The sequence below is a fragment of the Corapipo altera genome, unplaced genomic scaffold (genome assembly GCF_003945725.1).
Source record: "Corapipo altera isolate COAL_440 unplaced genomic scaffold, ASM394572v1 70, whole genome shotgun sequence".
NCBI classification, from domain to species: domain Eukaryota; kingdom Metazoa; phylum Chordata; class Aves; order Passeriformes; family Pipridae; genus Corapipo; species Corapipo altera.
Genome location: NW_020884911.1, coordinates 5,232,144 through 5,259,934, shown reverse-complemented (window position 1 = coordinate 5,259,934; position 27,791 = coordinate 5,232,144). Strand labels below are relative to the sequence as shown.

The 27,791-nt window shown below is 38.4% G+C and overlaps 1 protein-coding gene across 3 annotated transcripts in view; it reads right to left on the bottom strand.

The window, feature by feature from the left end:
* Positions 1-27,791, bottom strand: part of SLX4IP (SLX4 interacting protein) — a 70,412-nt gene that overhangs the window by 19,633 nt on the left and 22,988 nt on the right. For 2 of the 3 annotated variants that reach the window (XM_027653815.1, XM_027653816.1), the window contains 2 exons: positions 15,746-15,835; positions 12,873-12,996 (listed from right to left, as the gene is read on the bottom strand). In XM_027653815.1, the coding sequence (XP_027509616.1) occupies positions 12,873-12,996; positions 15,746-15,835 (214 nt within the window). Of the gene's footprint in view, positions 1-12,872; positions 12,997-15,745; positions 15,836-16,116; positions 16,127-27,791 lie in introns of those variants that run through there. The other variant, XM_027653817.1, reaches the window with a different exon arrangement.

The window sequence follows — 27,791 nt, the reverse complement described above, 5'->3', positions numbered from 1 at the left end:
TGCTTCATGAAATAAGAAATAAAAAATAAGCCCTGCAAGAACAACCCCATGCAACTTGCAGTTTTTTAAAGCTTCTACACAGTCACCCAGCATGAGTTTCATTCCTGACTGGTCCACCATCGATCCTAATCTTGGCTTTGAGCAAGCAGTGGATTATGCTCCAGGGCCAGTGTGATCTCAGCAAGGACCAAAACCTGCTGTTCATGATATCATGGAAGGAGGGACCAACTGACACACACCAAGTGATCCATCACTAACTCCTTTTAAGCACCACCACAGAAGTTTGAACCTCAAGCTACAGACAATTTTGCTTCCAGTAGCATAGAAAGTTCACAGATTTTGGGCTCAGCAAACCCAGTTGGCTCAATCTTTAACTTCCTCCTCACCATGCAACATAGACAAACCTCCATTTGTGGATTACCAGAAAAGGAAATAAAATTGTATTTAGTGATGTGGAGGGTTTTTTTCTTTCTTACTTCAGAACTGTGCACCTAAATGATCAGATTCAGGATCCGAAAAGAAACAAGGAAAACAAAAAACAGCAACACAACAAAACAGCCAAAAATCCCAAACCCTACGAAATAATCAGACCCTGAAATCCAAAATATGACTGGATAGAAGAGGTTCTAGAGAAGCCACAGTTGAGTTCCAGCTGCAACAGGCCCCGGTGAGCGCTGCCTTGTGCGGGAACAGGAATTTGCCCTGTTTGTTGTGCTTCGTGGTCCCACGACACCAAGAGGAAACATCAGACACCGACTCCTTACTGTGAGACTATCCAGCAGCACTTGTTTTCCAAAGGAATCCCAGCCAAGCTGACTGGAGCTTCCAGAAGCTGCCAAGAGGCTGCTGTGGTGCAGCGTGGAGCGGTGGGAAGCCCTCTCCCACGGCTACCATGGACCATTCCTCTGGGAGCCTGGGAAAACGCCTCCGAGTGCTGAGGGATCTGGAGCAGCCTGGCAGGTGTTCCCTCCCCACCACGGTCTGGCACCTGCCTGGCTCTGGAGTTCTCTCAAGTCTTCTCCAAAGCCACAGCACAAGCCTGAGAAGGATGGTTGACCCCCCCCAAACATTCCCATATCTCACAGGCACCTATTTCTCATCGCACAGGATTTTTACATCCTCTTTAAAAATACAGCAATTTTCTCTCCCAGCCCAGACGTTTCACATTTCTGACAGGTTGCAGTGGATTAGGACTGACTCCACATTTGGAAAGTAACGACAAAATCAACCATTGCAACCCACATATTAAAAATATAAAGGGATAAATTTCTTATGTTACCATGTGAAAGTAAATACACGGGTGTATTAGACTTTCTGAAACACTATATTGTACATTAAAAAAAAAAAATCTACACTTAGCTCATGCTAGATTAATTTTTCCACACAGATTAGGCTATACTAGTAATAATGTTTACAGTATATAGAGCTTTTCATCTTCAAAGTGCTCCACAGACGTATTATTACACTGCTTTTTAGCACTCACATGTCTCCACTTAGAATTATTCACCACAAAATCAAAAGTCCTGATCGTTTGTAAACAAAACAAAACCCAAACATTTTATTCTAAACCTACTGTTGATCCTGTAGCTTTTCTTCCCCAAAACAAAATGTCCACGTGCTCCAGAGGAGGTTGTCATTTCTATTTTAGAAGAGACTCAAAAGCAAACGTTGACACATAATTTTAAGGCCATGTCTAGGATAGACCAGGACAGCAGATGCAAGACATCAGATATAAAAAGCTGTTGAGACTTCTTGAACCTTTTCTGGGATCCACTTCATATTTAATAACAAGAACCATTTCACCCAGTTCAAGGTTTTATACACCGAAGAGTGGGTTTCAGAACACCTGAAACATCTCAGGATGGCATCCATTCTTTCCATCCAGTCTGCCTTCAGTTCAAAGAAAGCAATTAACACAAGTACACAGGGAAATGTGCACTGATCATCGTAAAATAAAGCCCATAAACATTTTTTTTAAAAACTAAGAAAAAACATCCAGGCCATCAAATTTATATACATAAAGAATGAACAAAAACCAGTCCTTGGGTGTAGTATTGAGTGGGTATTGCTGCAGGGTCTGGCCTTGCAAACACTTATATCTGCAAATAAATTCAGTGATATAATTTGCCTCTTTTTCCAGGGTGCCTTCCAGTAGCTTAAACCAAGAGCAAACAAAACCAGATTACTGATTTTTTTTCACCTTACTCTTCCACAATTTTTTAGTATCAGTGCTGCTGTTCTGTCTGCTAAATCTTCTGAACACAGGCCAGTTGCCAACACAAATCGGGGAGAAATCCATCCCACCAAGGACCTGGGGATGAGATTAAGTTCCTATCAGGGACTAAGGTCTCTGACAAGAAAACAAAGCTTTCAAGGAGTCTGATCAGGAGAGGGTGGGATGGATAAGCCCAGCAGAATCCTCTCTGCTACCAGAGCCTTGGGAGCTGGACACAGCACACTGTCTAAACCACTGAGAATATGAGCCATTAAAAGGAAAGCTGGACTGAGCCATTTCATGAAATCCAAGAGTAGGGTTGTAGGGCTCTCTTCTAGCAGGAGAGGTGAGGAATTCACTGCAAAATCAGAACTATACTGGCCAAACTGGATCCAGGATAAGGCATTTCTTAGCCTGGCTGTCATCACTGTTCTGGAGGAAAGAATGGAGGAGAAAAGCAGGTCTGAGACTATCTGGTTGCAAGATGACAAATGCCCCTGATGGAGGTCCTGAGAACACACCAGCTCTAGAGGAAAAATACCATCTTCCCCTCACTGATACTTGAGGATGGAGAGGCAGGCTGATCCAGCCCTGGAAAACCCAGTCTGTCCATAGCCATTCCTAATGTATGAGCAGTAAAAGCCAGCATCACCTGCTACTGCATCCAGGGAGACCAATGTAGAGCAGCAGATTTGATGGTCAGAGCACCTTTACCACAGACAACTGTTCTCTAACAGGAGACAAGATCTGATTTCACCCTTTTGTTGATCTCAGACTCAATAACCACATTATTAATTGCATGTGACGGGCTTTAACACAGGAACTGAAAGCTATTTAGAAATCCTCCCTGTTTTGAACATATAAACTCTATTCCAGAGAAAGCCACGTGCCTGGACTTCTTTAACCACTGGAATGAGCACAACAACTAAGAGAAAGGCTGAGAAAGGCATCTGTTGTTTCCAGTCAAAAGGTAGAGAGAATGGGAAAACAAAGCCTGTGGTAAACACTGTCTGACAAGTCAGCAGCACAGGAGAAGCCAAAGTCTCTTCCAAGTGTCTGTACTGTGATGGAGCAGCTCAGTTAAACTGCCTGATGGCACATTTGCACATCAAGCCAAGTATCTCCCAAAAACTGGCCAGACAAAGCTGTACCCAAATGGAACAATCACTGAATTCCTTACAGTGATAAAAGTAAGGCAGATTCTACCTAGAACAAGGCACAGACACTGTGACAGTCCCAAGTTTGACTCACAGGGCACTAGGAAAAGCAGAATACAGCACATCCCTCTTCCAAAAAATATGTCCTTTCAGCCTAACTGTCTCTGTTGTTCTTCCTTGAGGAAACCTATGAGCTCCAGGAATTCTTTTTGATGCCACGAAATACTTGAAATGGAGGATTTTGCACTGTAAGTGTCAGGAATCTCTACAAAGCAAAGTCTCCACGAGTACAAAACCCCAACCAAACTGTGGAAATGAGCCTCTCAGAATTTACCAAACGTGACTGGTTCATCAGAACAACATAATTGTGGGTTCCAATACTATGATGCTGAAAGATTTTCAAATAAAGTCAATCAAACCTTTCACAGGTCTCCAACTCTATTTTTTTTCCCCTGGCAATAAGAAATAACTTCTGCAAAACTTTTACCCAAGAGAGAAAAAAGGTTTTAACCCTAAAGCTCCCACAGCTGCCATGACTTTCATCTTCTACCACTAACAAGGGTCACTAAAAGTGTCAGGAATGTATTGTGTCACAGGGCTACAAAACCTCTGGGCCTGGTGAAAAAAGCCCCATCAGAGACATGATGGGAGAGAATGAGAGGGAAAGAAAAGTCACTAGTAGGTTCTTCAGCAGAACATGTGGCATGAACATGAAAAGGTGGTTTCTTCAAAGCTGATCTTGACATATGGTAACCATAAGTGTCCTCGTCTGTCTTTTTTTTATTTTTAATTTTTTTTTTTTGAGGACTCCTGTTAGCAGAGCCCAGTGGACCTAAGATGTGGACGTGGATGGTCATGACTCCTCTTCTACCCTATCATCTAGAGGACACTTCAAAAGAGAGTCAGTTCTTAGAGATGAGTGTGGACTTGAACCAGCACTTTCACGCTGGTTTCTGAATAAAGCAATTTGTGCCAGAGTTCGTGGGGTTCTGTCTTTTCACACAACAGACTCTTGTTAGATTTGTAACAACTCGGAATAGAAGGAAATTCTGGGGCACAGCAAATAGGTGGAAAGTCACCACAATGGAACTTTGTGTATTTTCTCTCTTTAAATGCTGGCAAATAGACCACAATTAAGTCAGCTGCTGAAAGGCTCTATTTCCAAGGAAGTCTCTACCTCTTTCTGCTCTCACAAGCTCTGATGCAAAGAGGGCACCACCAAGAACAACCATGACTGTGATTATCTGCTCAGTGCCACCAGCTCAGCTTTGGTTGTGGTGCAAAGAGCTGGAGACTGACTGCAAAATGGTTTGGGAAAAACCCACTCATTTTGGCTCACTGAGAACACTGTGTTGTAAGGGACCACCTGAATCCCACAGCTCAGGAGCCTACACTTCTGACATCAGTGTAACAGATGTCAAGGGTAAAAAAAAAAGGACACAGAATATCCACTTTCTCAGTATAAAATACCAAATTTAAGGTCTTTTATACAAAAGACCAAATCATACAATCCTGTCTCATGCCACAGAAGAGAACAGAGAGGCATTGCCCATACCCTATGACCCATATGTGCACATAAAAAACCCTTCAACAAACTAAATATCTTAATTAAAAGAATAAGAGAAATACTCAGTAAACAAATACAGGATTGCCACTTTCTATCCTCTTTAAAGCAAGTTTTGACATTTAGACATGGGTTTGTATAGAGAATATTTCCCAGGGAGAATGTTTCTCCCTGAATATGTGTCATTTGCTCTGCATTAAAACACCTCTGATCTGTTTGAAGTTGATGAAAAACATCAATTTCTAAGCCCACAACACACAGTCCAAATGACACTGAACTCTTTGCCTCCTATTTTCAAGTAAAAGTTTTTCTTATTTGCTACACTACTAATTTTTTGATGTCATTATCTAATTTTTTAATAAATTAAGGCATGGCCCTGTAAAGCTTTGCTGGTTTAGTGTTGTTTGTGGTCTGCCACTTGTGCCTTTGTAGTCCATAGAAATTCTCAGTGTGTAATAACCACAACATACCTGGTGCCTTCAGTGGTGAATCAAAACACCCAGAACTGCTCTCACTGAACTACTTACATGGAGAAAATATGCATAATTTTTTCAGGAATTGGCCCTCCATTTCTATCTGGACAGATTTCTGTAAAGTCTTCTAAAAATTTTCCAAATATGAATAAACCCACAAAAATGTTTGCAATTTAAAAAGCTGTAATTTCTACCTTGATCATATGAGAATGAAAGTTGAGAACAAAAGAACAAAGGAGAGTATTATTGTGTAAGATGGAAAGTTTAAAAGAAATTCCCATTCATATTTAACACTAAAATTACACCTGCAATTACTTCCAGTTAAAATGAAAATAGAAAGGACGTCAATGTTCAACAGAGAGCTGCAATTATTATTTTTTTTCCTTAAATATCATGATGATTTTTGTTTTCTTTTGCTGCTGATAGTTTGGGGACTTTTACACTGAGACTTTCATGGAATGCAAGGGTTAAAGATGTGTAAAACAGATTTTCTCACAGTTTAAAGAGAGCAAAACAACACATTTAGGAAGCCAGACAGCTACAAGGTCAAAACATTACACTTCCAGGTCAAACTTCTGGTTGCAATTAAGTAAATTCCTCTAAACATTTCTAGGGAAATCATAATTCTTTAAGGTTTTATTTCAAATCCCTATTCTTTCTTGCTTACATTTTAACCAAACCAATATTGCTCTCTTTAGAAACATTTAATAAAGAGCACTTTTTTTTTCCTTAAAGGAACCTGATAGTTAATTTCAAAATAAGAATCAATCCTTAGTTTTTTTCCCCCTATTTTCTAGTTCAAGTAAAGGCAAAAGAAGCTATTAAGCCTAGTTAATTTTTAGAAAATAGATACAGTTTTTCTTTTCTTTTAGAAGTCATATTTCCCTTTTCCCAAGGCTGCCAGAGTTCAAGGAGTGTTTGGACAATGCTCTCGGGCTCATAGTGTGATTTTGGGATTGTCCTGTGCAGGGCCAAGATTTGGAGTTTGATGATCCTTGTGGGTCCCTTTAAACTCAGAATATTCTGAGATTCTGTGACAGACCTGGCACACACCTAAAAAATGCAAGCCACTGTAGTTCTGTGTTATATGTGCCAGCCTTTGTACCCAAGCTCAAAAAATGAAACCCTACAGGTGAATTCATACTGCGTTAAAATTTTCGCCAAACACAAAAGGTCTGACCAGATTCAGACATTATTCACAAATGCTTTCCTTCAGCAGAATGCAGGTATGATGTTAAACTGCTCTCACTATTTATCTGTGGATGTTCCAGGCAGGAGAGCGTTCCAGATATCCCACACACATATTTGCAAAGGTCAGGCAGCTGAGGGAAGTCAGGTCTATCACAGTGACCACATCAGTTCTTCTCTGGGATTTGAGACATTCCAACAGCAGGGGTTTGAGCACTGAGTGCAGACCACAGAATCTCTAAAATGCTTCTGGCAGAAATCCTACCTGCCATGTTCACAGAGGATGAGAGAAGATAGATTAAAGCCAAATTTATTGATCAGAAAATTTCAACACAAACAGTGAGTGCTCAAAAATTACTCACAAACATATCTGCTTCCTATTCCAGCTGTGCCCAGTGCTAAAACACTTCCACAGGTTGTATGGTGATATCCTCTGCATTCCTGCTTCCAAGGAACTCCAGAAGCTTTAAAATCTACACAGAGCACACGTGAAAGAGCTTCTCCAGGAGGAACAGATGTTGCAAAGAATTGGGCAGTCAAATAAGGAATAGCAATTGCTTAGGGACAGATCTTGAAATTCACTTCATGTGCACTCCAAAATTGCTGAATTCCCACCTGGGACAAGGATGCCAAGGGCTCTCTCAAAAGGTATGTTCCCTGGCCTAGATGGGAATCACTTTGATGTTCTCAGGTGAGTATCAAATCAGAAATTAAAGGTGGGCTTCATCTTGCCTAACTGGCAGTACCTGAAACAAAGCAGTCCCCTAAACTTCATTTTAACTGATAGAGATTAATTGCCCATTAACTTCGAGCCAGTTTTGAGAAACTGAGCCATAATTCCCCTTTGTAAAGACACATGATTAATGGATGCTGATTTTTTGCCTAACTATAGAAGGAAACCCCCAAAGATAAACTTTAAATTTGCATAAATATACATGTCTTTGCATAAACTCAAGTACTAACAGCAAAATTCCTATGCAGAAGTACTTGGATGATAAAGAAAGACCTTTATAGGTTATATAGATGTGTAAGATAGTAGCTGTTTGTGCATGTAAACACAGGGATTTTTTTGCACACACATACTCAGGAGTAATTTTCATACTTTTTTTCTTTTCATAAACTGAAAAAAAAATCACATGGAAGCAAGAGACAAAAGATGGCAACAAGATGGAAACAAGAGAAAGCAACACAATGCATTAAGGCAGATAATAATTAAAGGTTACAGGTCAAGGCTGTTTTCAAAACCAACATCAAATTCTTCCTTTTCACAAGAATACAACAAATTAAACAATTCTTGGGTTGTTTTCAATGAAGTATACTTCTTTTCAATACAATACTAACTATATAAAAATACTTTTCCAGGCTGAAGAGTCCCTGCACACTTAACTGTTCCCTCTATTGCATTTCCTCATCTGAGATCATCTCTGTTGTCCTTCTTGGAGTTTTTCCCAATTCTATTGTATCACAATCTAAAGCAAGGGAAAAAAACACCTCACAAAAAAGAAAACACCCAAACAGCACATAAGTATGGGGGGATTTTTTTTGTTCTTGCCAAATATCCTCTACCTTGAGAACAAAAACAAAAATAAGAAGTCAGATTATAACCTTGATCTTCTAGAAAGAAAAGCTTTGGTGAAAGAAGATGCCCTTATTCCCCATTAACTGCCTGTAAAAAAATGGGAAAAAAAGTAATTAAAATTAAAACATTTTTCCTAAGTTATTGCATAAGTTACTGCATACTTCAGAGAGCTATGAGGGTCTGTTGTCACAGACAGATGAATGTAAGTTTAAAGTTCACACAGATCTGCAGGACTTGGCCACAAATCATAAATGAGTCCACTGTAGAGAAGCTGCAGTATATTTCTTTTGAGAGACAGATATTACAGTGTGCAACTGCAAATATCAAAGGGCATTTAAGAGACTCCTCCTCAGTGCCCTGTGCTTACCTTTTCCCTCTACTTGCACCCATCAAATTGTTGTAGAGCTACTCTTTAAGCAAGACAGGTGAAAAGATGCAGGTTAAACCCAAACAAATCACTGTTTCCCAGCAGAGGAGTGAGAGTTAACAGCGGGGAGGGTGGGAATAAATCAGTTTTGCTGCTACAGGACTGAAATGTGGAACAAACCCTACGAACATTTTACACAACTCATGTCCTACAGTAACAGTGAACACTCCTAGAGCAAACTGGGGCAGTCTGAAAAGGGTGTTTCCCTTAAAAACATCATAATGTTCAAATTAAAATGCAAGGCCAAAAGAGTTCAGAATATTTACCACCATGATTTATTGTATATTTTTTGTGCGCTTGCAGGAGCCAAAAAAATCCTTTCATAAGCAAGAGAAATGTATTTTCTTGTGAAATTGCATCTTATGCATTTTTCTTTATACTAAATAAGACATGAACTTTGACTCCAGATCTTTGTAAGGCTGAACTACTCAAAATAGCTCTGCGTTTCCTTCAGTTTTTCATTTTAGTAAGTTTGTCAGAAATTAATGTCTGAAAAATTAACGTCTGAGACTTCTACCTGTTAATAAAGTACAACCACTTCTGCAAAAAGCAACTGGGAGAAAAGATGGACAGAGAAAACATGATCACAATAAGCCCCGTTCCCTCAGAAATGAAAGTTAAAAATATAAAAAAATCAATACCCACAATCCCAGGGAAAGCAGATAAAATCAAGCTGGGAGCTCCTTGTGCCCTGTGACAGCTCTCTAATTATTTTCACTGCAGAAGAGACTGTACAATAAAAAGATCTGAAATCAGAGCAAAAATGTTCCACCCCCAAGCCAAGAAAAACAACAGGGATGCTCGGGAAGGAATGAGAATAGATCTGAAAATTACTTGTATTATAAACACAGTTAACTTTTTCCTCCCTCAAGAGGGGGAGGAAGGTCAGTTTACAATATCCCTTCTTCCTTCCTTCCATTTCTAACCTTAACATTTGTACCAGCCATATTTTCTTTCCACTTCTCCTTTCTGTTTCCTCTGTGTCCATGTAAACCTTGTTCCTTCCTTATTTTTCACAGCCCTCCCTCTGTCATTCTCCTGTATTCAATATTCAGTCCTCTTTATAGTCTTCTCTTCATTCTCATTGCTCCTGAGCAAAACCAGCCACTCTGTGTGGAAATCTGAAATAATGCAACCACAAACCATACCTGGCCAAAGCCCTTCTTGCATGACTTTGGCCATCCAGGCAAAATCCAACCTGTGAAAATCCTCCCCATTTTAAGTTTCTCTTAAAAATAAAAATAAACCGAAGTCAAACACGTTTGGACATTAATTAAACACAGGAAACAGAGAGTTTAGACCAAAGTCTATGTCCAAAGACTAAATTAAAGCTTACTTTGGCAAATTGTTCATACTGGCCATTTGGGAGGGGTGGGGAAATTGTTCAGACAGAAGGAAGAATAGGAAGAACTTGCTTGTCTTGGCTACTTTCTCTCATTTTTCCATTCTTTCCTTCTTTCTTTCTTCTCCTGTGTGTAACACCCACAGATTTCCTAATGAGACAGTATGAGACCCACCACACACTGCAGTGTGGGTGTAACTTAAATGAAAAAGAAACCTAAATTAACAAGTAACTTGCATGGATATTTATATTAAGTGCCACAAAACTGAAAAGTGGTATTAAATAGCATTAACATTAAACATAATAATATAATACTACAGACACTAATGTTAAAAATAAACTGTGATAGGTGAAAATTTTCTCTTCAAAATAGTTTAACAAGTCTTCTCTGCTCCACAGATCTAGAAGGATAAGATCTGCTCATTTGAAGTAAGATAGCTTGGCTTCCAGTTCTGAAATGAATCCTAATACATCATGCCTTGACAGAAAAGGTAGTCTAAAATCTTATTAATACAGTCCCAATAATTCTCTTTCTACTAAATTTTGAATACTTCCTGCAATGTGCACATTAAAATTGACCTGAAAAGATGTGACTTCAAATTGGGGTGGAATGCTGGCCCGGGATACTCAAAATAGTAAATAACCAGCTAATAGCCATCCTAAGGTTCCTCCTCCAGATACAAACTTCCTGACAATAGCAGGGGTTTTACAGCAGGGAAACTCGACACAGACTTGCATAACTTTGAGCAAAAAGAAACCACATTCAGCTTGAAGAGCTCAAGAAGTTTGAATAACCTCCAAATGCAGCAAAAAGCTGCAGCTTAAACATCTCCCCAGCAGCACCTTCAGCGTGTGCCCCCGGTGAGCCACACGCCTGCACTTCCTGGGGTGCTACAAACACCAGGCAAACGCTGGCCTGGGATCTGGGAGTCATCTCTCTGTGACAAACACAAACCCATCTCATTGTCCTCTACCAAGAGAACTTGTGAGCCCAGAGAGGAAGGAGGAACACAAGAGTTTTGGGGATGTTTGAGCGAAGGCAACGGGCTCACCTGAAACAGTCCCTAGAGGGAGGTCCCAGTGAACACCCACCTATTCTGTTATTTCCTTCCCAGGTAAGAACAGACTTGAGTGTAACTTGAATAAACTTGATTCTTGGACCTGAACAAAGCACTCCTTTCTTACAAATTACAGCCCTGAGCAAAGTAGGCTGAGAGAAGAGGAAAGAGCTGGATTTGGAAATGAAGTTGAACATGAATGTTCGTTATCACAGCCTGTTTTCTTCCTTTGGTTCTTTATTGTTAATTAATGACGGGGAGATTAACAGCAGAAAACTGGTGGAACAGTAATTCTGCTTCATCCAAAGCAAATACCTTTTAATCTAAAACTGTCACTGATATTACTGATGACCTCCTCAAATGCATATCCTTAAGTTTTTAATTTTCAGGAAACAAGGGGAAGAGTCAAGCAGAAGATCAGTTCACAACCCTGGGACAGCATACCAGTATTTTTACTGAAAAGTTCATGACATAAAAGAAAATGTAAAACCCTAAAGTTTCACAAAACACCCACAAATTAGTGTTGCATCTGTCTGCATATATAAAAACCATTATTGTGGCTGGTAGTTTTACCTTATAAAACTGTTGGTTTGGAAAACCTACTTTTTACTGAGGCAGGAAACTTTAAAAAGCTAAGAATAAAAAACATCCTTTGATAAAAGAAAACACAGAAAAACCTCAACAAGTCTTAGAAATTCTGATCCCACCTTCTGTAACATCCCTCTGCTTTCACTGCAAGAAAATTCTATTTGTTCACTAAAAACCAGAAAAGTAAAGAGGTCTGAAAGTTCCTGTGTTTGACAAACATTAATAATATTTTAAAGGGAAAAAATGTAGTTACAATTTGCAAGGAAAAAAGGGTTTAGAAATTCTTAAGTGATCAGAAGCATCTTTTGCTTATGCAGTTTTGTGTTCCTGGGGGTGGGAAAAGGCCCTCCTGTTGTGCCATAACAATCTGGCTCCCACATATGCCTAAAATTTTGCAATAATAAGCCAACCATACAGTATGCAACCCACATTTTCTTCATTAAAACCACTCATTATTATTGACAATAGCATTTAAAGCTGCAACCACCAACTGGAATTCCATAGGAATATACCTCTCAATAATGGAAAACATTTTTAGAAGGAAAGAATTTGTTCAGAATTAAAACTGGTAATATAACATACATTGAATCTAACATTTATGAGTATAGTGATCAGATATTGTAAGTATGTAACAATATTCACTGCAGAAGCCATAGTTGAGTAGTGATCCATCTCAATATATTTAAGGAAATGTGACAAACCATGGCCAGCCCAAGTTTATAACATGCTCCGTGCTAGTAATAAAAAAAAAAAGTCATTTTTTTCCTGAGAACTATTTAAAAATAAATTGCTTTTATGATATAAGACCAACAGATAAGCCTATCAACTGTAAAACCTACCATTATGACTGCAATGAAATGATATTTAACAAAAATTGGCAAGTCATTTAGCCCCCAAGCTGATGTAACAGAGCACAAGCTCCAGTGATCATTATCTTTGGTTTGAAAGGTGGATGTACTGAAATTGCACTTATTAGACTCACCACCCTCACACACACACAAAAATCAGTTCCATTTGGGTAAAAGTTCTTAATCCTGTTCTCTCCTGCACTCCCAAGGTCGTTGGTGTTGCAGTTCCACTGGTGAAGTGACAAAGGTCATTTATCACATCACAGCAACTCTTCAGGACTGGATACGTTGCCAGAAAAGGGAGAAGCAAAGATATTATTTCTAAATTAAAATCTTCCTGATGGCAAATTTCTCCTGGAAAAAATAAAGAGCAGTACTTGCCACTATACTTTACCTTACTTTATTTCATGACAAGTCAAATGATTTCTTTCACCTGTGAGAAACAAAGGAGCAGATGATCTGTGTTCCATTGATTTCCATTGACCACGTTGTTTTCGTGCTTCCAAGTAGTGTTTGACTCTTGAAGCAACAACTTCTTCCAGCAGCTTGCAGAGCTCCTGGAAGAGTAACCAGTGGCCTGCTTAGATCTAAATTTACAGAAATCAATACAAAATCACCCTCTTTCACATTAAATTCAGTACTGAAGGGAGAAGCACATAAATTAGGAAACAAATGGGAACAAGGAGGGAATGAAACCATTTCTCAGTAAAACAAGAGAGGAAGTACATGATGAAATTCTCACTTGGCAGATGAAATACATTATATTACAATACTATTAGTTTTTTAATCAGAAATTGGTTTCGTATGCAGCCAATGTAGGAAACAATACATGTTAAAAATGTATCACAACATTAGGTATTTAAGAAAAATACTAGTAGAAATCCTCCCAGGAATTGTCAAGACACTATTTCTCTGCAAGAATCCTTACAATCCACAACAGATATTTTGCTTCAATTCATTGCAGTTTGGGGGGAGGAAGACTTGGAGCAAATTAGGTCACAGCAACTTAATTTCTCTAATTCATTTTGATTTTTCTGCTCCTAAACATAACTGTTCATGTTTCTCATACCTTCTTCAAGAAAGCACAGTAAAACCACATACAACTCAGGGAGAACAAACTCTTCAGCCAGAATAACCATAGAAAAAAATAACTTGGAGTAAAAGCAAAAATTAATCCATCGAATACCAGAATAAGTTTTCAGTTTGATACTCACTCGCATATTTGAGACTTTTCCCTCAGTATTCTCATTTTCCATTGTTCATAACTATTTGCTCACAGAAATGATACTTTGTGGCACACAAAAATATAATTTTACCTTTTCATTGTGTTTGGGTAACGACAAAATTATATTAGTAGTATCTAAATTAAATATCTTGGCTTGAAATTTCCTTTTGGTTAACGTAGAAAGTATGCAGAGCAACGAATTTTTAATGCATTGCTCTTAATGAAAGCAGGGCAATATATTGGTCAACCACAGCCAGTATTTTCTCCTTACAGTAAGAAATACATTTTCCTTTCTGCTTGTAGAGTCTAATTATAAAATACTATATTTACTTATTCTTCTGTTTAACTCATTAAAGTGATCCCATTACACATTCCTGCACAGGACTCTCTGTTCAGGTTAGAATGAAAAGGCCTAGAAAGCAGCAGAAACATGGTGTGTATTTGGTTCCTTCTGCACCAATAAACATCACCATGCACTTCCTTCGTTTACATGGAACATATTTTAGCTTTTATGCTCATGGAAATATTATTTAAATGGTTCTCCACAAAGAAGTACACAGACCTAAGAGCGCGAAGATGAAATTTGACTTTGCTGTTCCAGGGGAAAAGAGATATGACAGAAAGGGCAGGGAAATTTGAGGGGCAGAAAGAGGGAGAAGCAATCCCACGATGACTCTACATCCAACTCATGACAGCAAACTGTGGCACAGGCAGGTAGAGAGGGCTGTACCACCAGCAGTATTTTCCTGAATTTGGAAACAACAAAAATGTACAAAACCACTTGTGATGAGCACGTGGAAGCTCTCATTAAAAAAAAAATAAATATATATATATATATATATATATAAAGGCATATTTCTTCTTTAAGACCTTTTTGCCCCACTCACAGTAAGATCCTGCCTGGGACTTAGAGGAAGCAAATGCAAAGCTATTGGACTCCCACTTCTTAGTTGCTGAAAATATGCAACCTTTGTGCTTCTCTCGAAACGTGCGGTCCCAGAAACGCGATGAAGGCTGCCCTGTCATGCCTCTTTATTAAATCAATCATGATCTAATTTCCTGAAATTCATATCTTTTGTCTTGGCAGCCTTACAAAATACATTTTGAAAACGTTTAAAACTCAGAGAGCAAAACTGGTTATAAATAGAAGGCGTAACGAGCGTTCATTTAGCGAGAAAAAAGAGTTTAAAAGATTTCCCCCTATTTTCTTATTTCTCCGCTTAATAAAGCACAAATCTGATGACCCACATGCTGCTAAATATTCTGCTCCCTCAGGATATTAATTTATTGTTTCTTTTAATTTTATTTAAACTTAGAGAGGTCCAGGGACGCTCTGCAGTGACAGGTTAATTATGGCATTATTAGGAAAAGTATCTGCTGAAAATTACCGTAACGGAGACTTGCGGGAAAGTCCACAGGCATCCCAAACATGTCCTGCCTTCGTTTTCAATAGGGAACTTCTCAAGTTCCCACACAGGCTGACATGGGGGAAAAATCCTGCCAGCAACTCATCACAAGATTGGAGCAGAAATCACACACAGTCTGATGAAAGTTACAGTCAGAATTGTGATTTTCCACCATTTCAGGATATACAGATGATACACTTAAAAAGTTTCTTTTCATGGTGCTACTGTAGTTTATCATTCTTACTATGTTTTCTCGCACCTCCTAAATGCAACACCGTTCACACTTCTCAGAATGAGAAAAAAACAATTAATATAAAGATATTTCACCAACAAACACTACCTGTCATGTTGTCACAATCTGCTTTATATCACTCAGGATAATTTATAAATATTCATGAAAAATGTGCTTTTAAAATGAAAAGTCACAAGAATCCAAACAGCATACACATGTATGTGTACACCCACAGAGTTTAAAAATTAAAAAGCAAATTTAAAGTGGTCATGAGTGGCCCAAAAAAAGACATATGGCTGACTAAGGGGTCCCACAGCAACCGTTGATGGTAAGGTATAAGTAACAATATTGTCAAAGCCTTGGAAAATTCTGAACAGTTCAAGGCAATCCAACTTTTTCCCTGCAGCCACATGCTTTTGAAGTAGAACTGATACTCGTTGTACCTCTTTCTCATGATCTGAAAACCAGCTGGTGTCTTTACTGGAGCCTTGAGGCAAAATATGAACATCCACCAGGACAGCAAAGTTCCCACACTGGAAAAAAAAAAAAAAAAAGGACAAAAAAAAAAGTTGAACTGGAGCTGCCAGGAAGCACATGTGGAACAGACACAGACAAGGAGATAAACAAGCAGGTAAGCATATCCATCTGATTCCAAGATACAGCAGGCAGAACATTCAACTGTGGAAGTTTATGAAGTATGGAATTGCAACTTTATCATTGTTTGTGGACTTCATAAGAAACAAGAGCACCAGAGCTCACTGAAAAGTTTAAACAATAGCAACAAGCATATGAACAGGGAATTTTCTCCTGCTACCTAAATGACATTTTTAAATCTGAGTTCAAGAAAATTTTAATTTTGTTTAATTTCCTTCACCAAACTCCCATCACACTATTTTCTGAAAATTTGGTACCATATTAGTCATCTAGTTTGCATTTTAAATGTACTAATTCCTTAAAAACTCAGCCTCTTCGAGGTCTTTTCTTCTCTGACCTACCTAATGTAAAGAACAGCAACTTTGAAGGATTTGTCAAAGAATATTGGGCAGTTACCACATCTGTCATTTAGGCAATGCTACACCTTGGTTAAACAGTAAGGCTCCCCCTATATACACTATGTACAGTTGTTAGGATGTTATAGTTACTATAGTTATATCTAGTTATATATATATATAGTTATAGTTATTAGGATGATATAGGTGACATCCCAAGGCACATCAGCTATTTCTGAAGTTCGTTGATTAACTTTCATTGGGGATAAGGTTACACATGAGGTTTAATTCTTTTCTTTCTTCAGTACATCAGTCATTACAATGAACCAACAGAAGGAAGAGTGAATGGCACGAACACATCCCAGTTCCACTGGGCACTAACTCATCCCTGCCTCTTTCCCTGCACAGGGATAGGGAGCATTTCAAACTGATGGATCCTTTTTCCTACTCTAACTCAGCACCAAACCTCAGTCAGACACCCCTGAATCAAACAACAGGGAAGGGAAAAGCGAATTTCATCATTCTGGTTTGGCTGCCTGTGATGCAATAAACTCCCTCTTAGAGAAGACTGGACATGTGTGGTCATGGCAATTGCACATCCGGAATGTCTGATGGAACAGAAACAACATCCTGATTCCAGACAGACCTCAAACGTGCCCCAACCATCCAGAGGGAGATTTGGCTCCTTTCAAGTGGCCATTGTAGGGCTCCCTTCCTGTCCTCACTCAGTCTCTCCATGTTTGCCCTTCCCTGCCAAACATCTGCACACCCCAACCCCAGAATTCCAAATGCTGACAGAATTAGCTCTAAAAATAGTGTGATATACAGTTTTAGTTGTACATCACCCACAGTCTGTAAGTCAGGTTTATGGTATAACACAAGTACAGCTGTTTGTGTACAATTAGCACAAAGAACAAGATTTACCATCAATTTTATTAACCATGACAGTATATTTGGTAAATTAAAAACCTCTGGGTTTACAAAACACTTAGATCTGTAAATTATGCACAAACAAAAGTATTAAAATAATGATTCAAATAGAGTTAAAATCTAATTCATGACCAATATTGGAATGTAGCTAGAATGCAGAAGTTTGGCAAATGAGACAGGCATTGGGAAATCATTTTGAGAAACTTCTAAATTACTTATAGGTATCAGTCACTGAAAGAGCAGAATGCTTTGATCTATTGTATCAAAAGGCTTCTCTTTCCTCCAGAGAACCAAGAATTACCAGATGGCTGCAACAGCAAACCTTTCCAAGCTTTAAATGGATGACAAAATATCTCTCCAAAATCTCTGGTGAATCATTAGTCAGCTCCAGCAAACTTTAAGTTGACTACTGAACTTCAAAGTCAGCAGACGCTGCAGATTATAAAGTGAAAGCCAGTAAATTATTCATGGCTCAGCACTTATAACAACCAACAAGTATTTGATACATCAAGAAAATTCAAATTATCAAATGCTACATGTTAACTGGCATCATTTTCTATTGACTCCAGAAACTTTATATATAGATACAGATGCAAAGTACAGACCTGTTTTTCAAGAAGAGATAAAGTTTGTAATTATTTTCTTCTGAATGGCAACACTTGTCTCAGTTGCCAGTCTTGAAACAAATGGAAATAAAGAAAATAACGAACCATATTTGAAATTATATAATGGAACAGTTAAAATTAAGATACTACAAACACACCAAACACTTGTCATACTTCAAAGAACAGTACAGACTAAATGCCAATAGAAATAATTGAGAAGAACAGAAGAAAGTGGAAGAAAAATGTACACTGTTTATATTAACAGATTTGATGATCTTATAGAAGTTTCTCAGCAACTTTTATTTTTATTCTGATGACATTTCATTCCATGTAAATAGTAGCTTCTATTTGAGAGGAAATGAAGTGTTTCCAGTCAGTGTGGCTGCAAGAAGCAACTCCTGATTCGTAAGTACCGTAACCGAAAGGCAAACAAAAAGAACAGCAACCTTTCATTTCATGCTTTCAAACATCAGTCTCAAAATTTGCACTGAATATTGTTTTTAGAGGTGTGATTGTCCAAACTGAAACCTGAATGTCTGATTTGATGGGAAAAAACATTTGTCAAAAATCAATAGGAAAACATTTCATTGAAAAATTAAAGACAGAAACAGATGCACTCATTTGAGATCGCCCATAATTCTAGAATCCAAAAACTCTTCATTTTTACAAGCTGTTTTTAATGTCTGCATTCTTACTGAAACAGTCTGATGACATTCATTGTGTTACTAAACAAAGGGCCTTAAATGCTCTCAGAATGTTGTCAGTGTATTGTTGTACAGTAACGGCATCTAATTCAGAACATGCTTTCAGAAATCAAATTGTTTGTACAAATACATCAAACACTTCATAGATTCTGCATGTTGAAAGGATAACCAGCCATTGTAACATAAACAGAATAAAAACCAACACAGGGCTAAGTCAGTCAAGGGAAGTCATCTGCTCATAACCTGTTCAAATTTGGAAATAAACACATATTAGATGGTGAACTGTTTTTGCAGATCACCCAAATAAGGACTTTTTATTGCTATACTGATTTTTACAATCAGTGGTGTTCTCATTTCTTTAAACTGCATCACTTCAAACAGCATAAAGCCAGCCCTTATAAACAAAAAATACTTGGGCTGCTGGGGATAAACACGGTGAGTTTGTGTTCAGTGACACCACTCCAAATGTGCTGCATCATTAAAGCAGACAGGGCTGGAGAACCAGCTTCCCATGACACATATTAGTGTTTCCCACTTCTGGGATTACTCTGCAGATGTGGGCTGCAGGGTCAGAATTAATTGTAGCTTAGCTAAAACAGAAACATCTGATGGTTTGGCTGGATTTGGGGCTGGGCGGGAAGGAGCCGAGCTGGAACTGTCACCCTGCTTTTCCTTCCCACCAGGAGAGCTGCAAACACAGGTGACACCCCCAGGGTGGCTGCAGGAGTTGGCCTGAAGTTTGCCATCTCTGCTTCATCTCAGAATGGTCTTTGTGGTGCCAAAAGCTCGGGGACTTGGTTTATAAGCCTTGTTTTGCTTACAATCAATTTGAATAAAGTCAATTTTGAACCATGTTTCCCAGTTCTACTGGGAGAGAAGCGTGTCCTACACTGCACAACTTGAATTCGTCAGGATAAACACGTAGGGACTGTTTCTTTCTACTGTTTCCTCTTCCCTGAGAAGTGGGCTAATTAATCACAGTGGTAATTAGTTACAGTCTCAGATGATGTCAACAGTTAAAAAAAAAATAGACTAGATCCCAGTGACCACTCGAAGATGTCTTTGGAAGCCCTTTTTTGGTGTTGTGACATAACTGATAGGAGGCAGCATCAATCTCCAGGTGACAAAAGCAAAGCCAAGAGATTTTGGGGGAAAAAGAATAAAACATACCTAAGGACCTTATGTGAAGTAATTTGCCTTAAAACAAAGAGGAAAATTTAAATATATTCCATCCCTTTTAAGTTCTTTCTGAAAATCAGTAAATGTTATACACTGAATCAAGCAAGTCTGAACATCTACAGCATTAATTATCTATTGTCACTGGCCTATACACTGTGCCAACTATATTATGACAAAATTCACTTTTCCCAGGCTTTTTAGAAGCAAAAGTTTGTTCTCCTCCTTTATCTATCTGACCCCAAAGAAAACAATATGTCTTCCTTATGGTTGTACTTTTAGCACCAATGACTTTCAATATCTTGACTTTTTCTCTTCTATAGCAATAATTGACCTTTTATTTGTCACCATACAGTCAAGCTGCACAGAAATAGTGTTTCCCTGGTTACTGCTCAAAGCAAGGTGTTTTTTCAGCTCTCTATTTCAAGGGTGTTTAGAAACCATCAGGTCACCAGTGAGTGGTTTTACTGTCATGAGATTAATCAGAAGGTCACCTAATGAGAGGAACTGGTGACTGTAAAAGGATTCCTCACCAGCTGATTCAGAAGCAGAGCATAACAGATCAGAGACAAGGCTCTAGAAGGAGCCACAAGCAAGATTCCTCTAGGAATTATTTATGACACAAGTCCATTCTCCAGAATGCTCAAGAAATATGATGCAAATGTCAGGGGAAAAAAAAAAAAGGCATATACCACTTTTGACCTTTTCATTCTTCTCGATAAGAACTGCTTGGTTCTGGAAATTGTACAAAGCTTGTACTTTGTCAGAAATTAATTTATTACAGTTGTAGGACAGTTTTGACAAATAAATCCTTCTTGTTAAAGGGTTATAGCCATCAGCTAACATCACCTAGATCTTTTAAATTCCCTGCTTTCAAAGATCTATGGGGTCACTCTGCAACAGTAAAGAGGGAGCAGCAAATCAAGGGCAAGGGTAACTTGCAGATCAATCCTCAAAAATAGCTGTACTAAATTATACACAGATTCAGCAGGAATTGGACAACCTAAAATGCATGCAGACTTTCCAAAAGCAGGGAGGAAATTCCCCCTTTTACAACCTGAATATGGGTTATATCTAACTAATCTTTCACAAGTGGTTGGCTTGCTTCTTTTTGGGTGTATAGTTTATGAATGAGAAATTCCTAAAGGGAGGAGTGTTTAATTTTCTGGTGTCTGAGTGAAAGAAAAAAAGTAGTTATCTGAAAATTGAATCAATAAGCTATAGGTACGTTAAGATCACACTGAGAGGTTCCCATGCCAAGCAAAGAGGTGTAAGCAGAGAACAAGCCTTTAGAACAAACCTTTGATAAAAGTGCTCTGACAACACATGAAACTCGGATGCAACATCAAGGCAGCATTTTAGACTTAACAGATGCAGATGGACAGGATATTAAACTTAAGAAATGATGGGAAAAAGAAAACAAGAAATACTTGTGAATGATTCAACCCTTAGGAAAACATAAAAAAAAAAAATCTAAGGAGTTTGAAATCTGATGGAGCTGTGTATGATACTGGAGACTTCCAAATTAAGGACTAATATGCTGTTGTTAAAGCACATAATTGCAAGAGATCCACCCAAATCAACAGATTAAAATAAATTAATGAAGACAACTCCTTCAGAAAACCCTCAGTATGTGCCCAGGTAAAGGACCTGAATGTTTTTAGCAACGTAAGAATCCTGCAGTGCAAACAGAGCCCTTCAGTTCGTCACCCACAGTCAGGCTAAGCAGCAATTACTTAATCTAAACATCTGAACTGGGCTTGGAGAACTGCTCTATCAGGTACAATGTTGAAAAAGAGGCCTAAATTGCATGAGAGAATTAAGCTTAATTTCGGTTGTCAATCTGTGCTGGTCTGATCCCAGTTCCGTAGGAGGTTTTGTAGCCCACGTATTGAAAGGAGCCGTGGAGCTGGAGCTCAAACAATTGCAAAAAGCAAGTTTTTCCTTGGGGCAAAGTCTCCAAGTAACAGTGCAATCTCACCATTGTTTTGAAAGGATATACACCATGTCCCTGCCTGTGTCAGGACTGATCCAGAAAAACAGAAACAGCAGCACAGTATTTGTTCAAGATAATAAAAAAAGATAAGTTGAGATTCCAACAAGCTGCTTTCACCCTTTTGTTGTAAAATATTATTGTAAAAACGATGGTATTTTTTAAATCATAGCTAGGAAGCGATGATGAAATACCCTTCTCTGCAGCAACCTGCTTTTATGACACTTGGGGTTGGGAAGGGTGAACAGCCATATTCACTGGATAGCTGAGCATATTCACAACCTACCTGAATGCCATTAATTTGTAATTGTAAATTTGAAGGACATTTCCTAGGGCTTAGACACAGGTTAACACATTACTGTGCATCACCTGATCACTGGTAAATGGGTGCTAGTAAAGATTATTTCCTTACCTGCCCTTACCCTGAGCTATAAACAACAAAAGTTAGGGATTATGAGTGATTCATGAGGAGAAGAATTGCCTTGTTGGTGCTGTACTAAACTGGAACACGGGACATTCTCTGTGGTTGCAGAAAGTCAGTGCTGGGATTTAATTTCTTGCCCTGGTGGAAAGACAAAGGAACTAGCACATAGCCTATACAAAACACTCTGCACGTCTGAATTATTTATTTTGTAATTATCAAATGCTGCTGTAATAGGTATCAAAACAATTAGAATGATTAGAGGTTCATAATACATACAAGGGCTTGCTTGAGGCCTGCTATGAAAAAGCAGTGATGACTGAAGCTTCCAAAAATCTAAAGATCACCACCAGTAACACAACAATATAATTTTGTGAAGAAATCACAGCCAGTAATAAAAAGGCTTGAGGGCTTTTTTCAGACCTTTAACTTGTTAAACGATTTTCACAGGTTTTCACATACATGCTGTACATGCTACATTTTAATAGTAATGAGCCAAACTTTAAAGTATCAACAAAAGGTCATCAAGTATGTACTGGAAGCTACTGAGGGATATGTTCAGCATGAGAAGAACCACCATATAGAAGGGCTGAGGAGCTTAGTAATGTACCTCCTGATTTTATGTTTCTGCATATGCTAGTCATGACTAGAAAATTAAGTGAAATAAAAATTAAGACAAAAAGACACCACCCTCAATATCTTCTGATGAAGGGAGCAGCAGTTCTCCAGCACATGATGCACCAGGAAGATATTTCCCAAGTTTATTGTACAACAGCTGCAGGGATGGGCCGACTTCCCTCTCCCAAAAACAGAACGGGGAAGTGAGGGCAGGTCCCACACAGGAAACTGTTCCCTGTCCCCCAAATTTGCAATTGTTTTGGATTCCTTTTAATTCTAAAAGACAAGGTCTCACCTGCTCAGAAATTCACTCCCTGCCCTCCCTCTCATGAAAACATTACCTACCACATGCAGCTACTGCAACTGAAAACCAAACCCAACATCTGCAGCACGTTTCAATACAAAATATTTGCAGATGCTAAATCTTTATGCCAAAATAACTTAACAGATTGAAGATGCATTGATTACAGATGCTCATACTTTAAGACAAATACATAAAGCAAAAGTGGTTTTTATTTGCAAAAAAAAAAAAAAGTAATATCAAGCCAAACTTCTCTAATAGTGCTAAACTTGCTTAAGTGGTTGAAATGTTGCATTTTCCAAGTACATAAAAGAAGTACTTTTTAACTCTGTGCTTTAACTAACTTATCTAAGCTAAGCCAGGAAAGTTTCAGAACTGCAAGAAAGCTTTTTCAGAAAAAAATCATAAGAAAAAAGTGATTCACTGCTGAAAAAGGCACATTACAAAAGTGACACCCTTTGCACAAAATCCTTCTATTAAGTGGGAGTATATATGTCAGCACAGGGCAGAGGGAGAGGAGAGTTCAACAAAATATTCAATGCTTTATCTACAAAAGTACAGGGAGAGAAACAGATGAGTCTTTCAAGTGAATAAGTAATGCTCTAAATCTTATTGCTGAAAAAGCAGAATCAGATGACGGAGAATACATCACATTTCAAAATGATCAGCACAAACCTCAAGCAATTACCAGCTGGCAAGCAAAGGAATATAAGGGGTTTTTTGATATCCACGGAAAAGAATTATTCTCATCTGGCATTGAACAGAGTATATAATAAATAGACTTTTTGCATAAAGAAAAATGGATACAAAAGGAATAGGAGAAACAAGCCATTTATAAAAATATGTAAGATATTAACACAGTTGAACACTGAAGAGTTGGCAACAAGCAACAACAACTTGTGAAAAGTATCAGTGATTCCTGGTGGTGTGTTTGTCACCAGAAAGGCTGGGTGGACTAAAACTTAACCTGCTAAGGAAGTTATGTCCCCATTTTCCTGTCCTTGCCCCAGTCTGCCTCCATCTTACTTCTTCCAGAACTGAACAGGTATAACTGTCCCCCACCTAAACCAGCATCCATTCAACATCTGTTTAAAAATGCATCCTAAAAACTACTGAGTCTGACAGAAATAAATAGGAAGAGACTATTCCTATATCTCTCCTGGCACACTGAACTGGTAACCTCTGGGAGGAGAACAGGGCAATGAAAAGCAGGTGGGGATGACAAGACCTTAACTGGAATCAGATGGAGCTGAAAAGTGCACCTGACTCTGTTCCAAGAGCAGCCCTTCAGGAGGCACCAGGAACATCTCCCTGACCTACAGGGAAGGCAGGTGTGACATTAATCAGTATTTACATGCACCCTGCAAGCATAGCCAGAAGTTGTAACACAGTGATTTCTTCTGCAAATATTCCTCTTCCCACAACTCAGCTTCTCAGGTTGGGGGAGGTGAAGTGCCAACCATTTTGCTCCTAAAGTTTTATAAAAATCAGTTAATTGACTCCAGTCTCTTCCAACAGAGGAAGAGAAGATCCAAACTAATTGTGATTGTTTCTAACGTGAAATAAATATTCAAAGAAACACATCCAGTATTTCATATAAGTAGAGTTTAACCTACAGCTGGTTTGGTGGGTTTCTATAGTTCTTTTTCACACTGAGTGCACTTATAGGTATCATATTCACATGTGGTCAATCACATAATGAAAACCCAAGGAAAAACACTTGTGAAAAACACAATGTACAGACACTATTGCTCATTTTCACCTATTATGAAGAATAATAGAAACAACAGGCTCCCAAGATTTCGGAGAAGTTTTACATTTCAAAGCCTTTTTCTTTTTTTTCTTTTTTTTTTTTCCAAATTTCCCGTGGATTATGTTACTAATTGGGAATATGTGGGAAATATTTCCCACAATTATGTTTATAAAAATTCCAGTGATAATTAGCAGCAATCCTAACACACGTGGAAAACATTAAAATCACTGAAAATTATAAATAGTGTTGATTTTATGCAACAAAATGCAGACATTAAATATATAAAAAGGTACATTGGGTCAATCCAAAGATCCATAATGACCCCTATGCTCTGACAGTAACAAGTATTAGAAATCTACAGGAAAAGGTTAAAAAACATAAGCAAATAATGATAGTTTACTCAGTAGATGTATTAGACATTTGTCAACATGAGATTCTGAGGTTTTAGAGGCTGCATCTGTATTTGGAAGTCACCAGCGATTGTCTTCTCCCAGAATTTGTTAAACTGGTTTATAAAACTGCTTGAATTCTTGTATCCACAAAATTCTGTGGCAAGCAGTCCCCCAAAACCAATAACACACTCATCAGGAATTGTATGTTCTAGTCCATTTCAAACCATCACGTTGATTTAATTAAATACTCTTGGTTGTTAAATTAGAGCAAATAGACATTGCTTATTTATCTCTTCCTCCCATCCACAATTTAACAGACCACTGTTATTCCCTATCCACTCACCTCCAGCTTTCTCTCTTCCAAGCCTAAGAGTGTTAAATTGCTCCTTACACTGAAGAAGTTCCCTACTTCTCACTAATTCCACTATGGAGAACTATCAGCAAAGGTAGTGTTTGAAAAGAGTTTGTGCCCTCCATTTGTACCATGGCACAGTGATGGTTTTACTTGTGTTTGCTTCACTCAGTTCCTAATTCCCCAAATTGATTTTGATTATTTTTTTTTTAAATAAATGGAGCTGAGGCTTCCAGAAAATACTATGAACTTTAAGAAGTCATTCCTGTGTGCTGGTCCTGTGTTCAGAACCCATCAATCACACCCCTTAGTTTGAAGCTGTTCTCCCTCACCCACACATACATTGCATTTGATCTATTCTCTGTCATTTAATTGTACAGACACTCAATACTCTGATTTTTTGCCAACCTGCACTGTGAGCTTTGTTACTCAGCTCCCTTCTCAGGTCCTTTGCAAACACAGTGTCTGCCCCAGAGTTCCCTGTCCAACTCCAGCATTGCCTCCACCCTGCTTTATCCTTCAGCCAGGGAATCTGTGTAAAGACCTCCTTTATCAGCCCATTTCAAGAGCCTTTGGTGAAGCACCTCCTGGAGAATCTGAATGGGTTACAGCAGCCAGATCTCCCTGTTCCTTACACTCACTAATTCCTGTACAGACACCAGAAGGCCATGGTGCATGACTTCTCCTTACAATGGGTATTCTGACTTTTCCCCCACTCTACTACCCAAATCCAGGTATCCATTCATTCTGCCCCAAGGGAGTTTGTGTTAATTGGCCCAATACAGATGTTAGACATTGATCTGACAATTTTCTTAGTCCTATCACAGGAGGCACTCACACATACATGGAACTAGGGCAGTTTAATAAGAGCAACATCTGCCAAAGTTTATTATTCTCACATATGGTAAAATCTGGCTTTCTGTGTTCTTCTTCCAGTGCAGAGTACAGACTAACTAAAACAAACAACTACATTAATACCTATTGTTTCTTTTGCAGCTAAGAACACTGTGAAACTGGAAAATTAGTTAATGCATCTGCTTCAGAAATTTCAGCTTTTTAACACATTAGTAAATAGCAAAACTCTACAAATGCATCTTGGCACCCTCTCCCACTGTGTGCAAATACAGAGAACCTTGTTCAAGCCAGTGCCTTCTCCCTCAGGTAACTTGTTCTACTTCACTTGTCTCCCAGATTCCCCCCCCACTGAACCAAACTGCTGGAAAAAAACCCCACCTTCTGTACATAAACTGATAACTACATAAAACAGTCCCTTAAAATTCTTTTATTTTTATAATTTTCTATCCAAAATTACATGTAGTTCTATATTTACTATTCTTTTTCTCCTTGCTCCATCAGTAAATCTATCTCAAAAAAAGTCCCACAGGCCTCCTAATTCTTCATGACATTTGTCCTGAATTTAAATTCATCATTCAAGACTTTCTCCACACCTGCCAAGGTCACAATTCCTCCTTAATGCATCTTCTAAACAGGCAAGTGCTGTCAGTTTTACTGACAGCAGAAAGCAGCTCAATAATTTAAGCCCTTGCCATCTATTACGGGGCATCTGAGGTGTCACCTGGCTGAATTAAATCTTGCTTAATTGCAATGTTTGTGTCTACCCAGCAAGACGTTAAAATGGAAAATTAAAACTGAATTACTTAACATGTCTGCAGTAAAATCTAATTTTCCATAACCTGTATCCACCTGCTTAGCTCTGTAAGGGGGAAAGAAATAAAGTTTACAGACAACAACATCCCCACCAGCTGCACTGCCATTTAACACCCATAATCAATAAAAACAAGAGAACCTTCAATGCCAACTGCTTCATATCTCACAAGGAGTAAATCATTTCCATCAGTTCCATCATTATAATTTGATTCTCTGAAAAATGAAATTTTGAGGCTGATGCAGCATTTTGCATTAATTAAACTGGCTCATTTTTCTTTAGAAAAAGGCAACAACCAGTTGCTAGGGATGTAAAAACTAGGCCCAGATTACACCACATGCCAACAAAAACAACTCTTCCTTAACTTCCTTTTAACTTATGGCCATAGCATGGAGATATAATTCCTATTTGTAATCAAGAAGAAAAATAATTATTGGTGCATCGGCCTAAGAGGAGACTTTTCCCCTGCTTCTGGTCTGTATCACTCTCAGTTCCCAAGCCTCTTTCCACCTCTCCTTATCTCACTCTTCATTTTCCCACTGTCAAAGCCTGTTTTTCCAGGAAGGAAAGTTATGGTAAAGATGAGGAA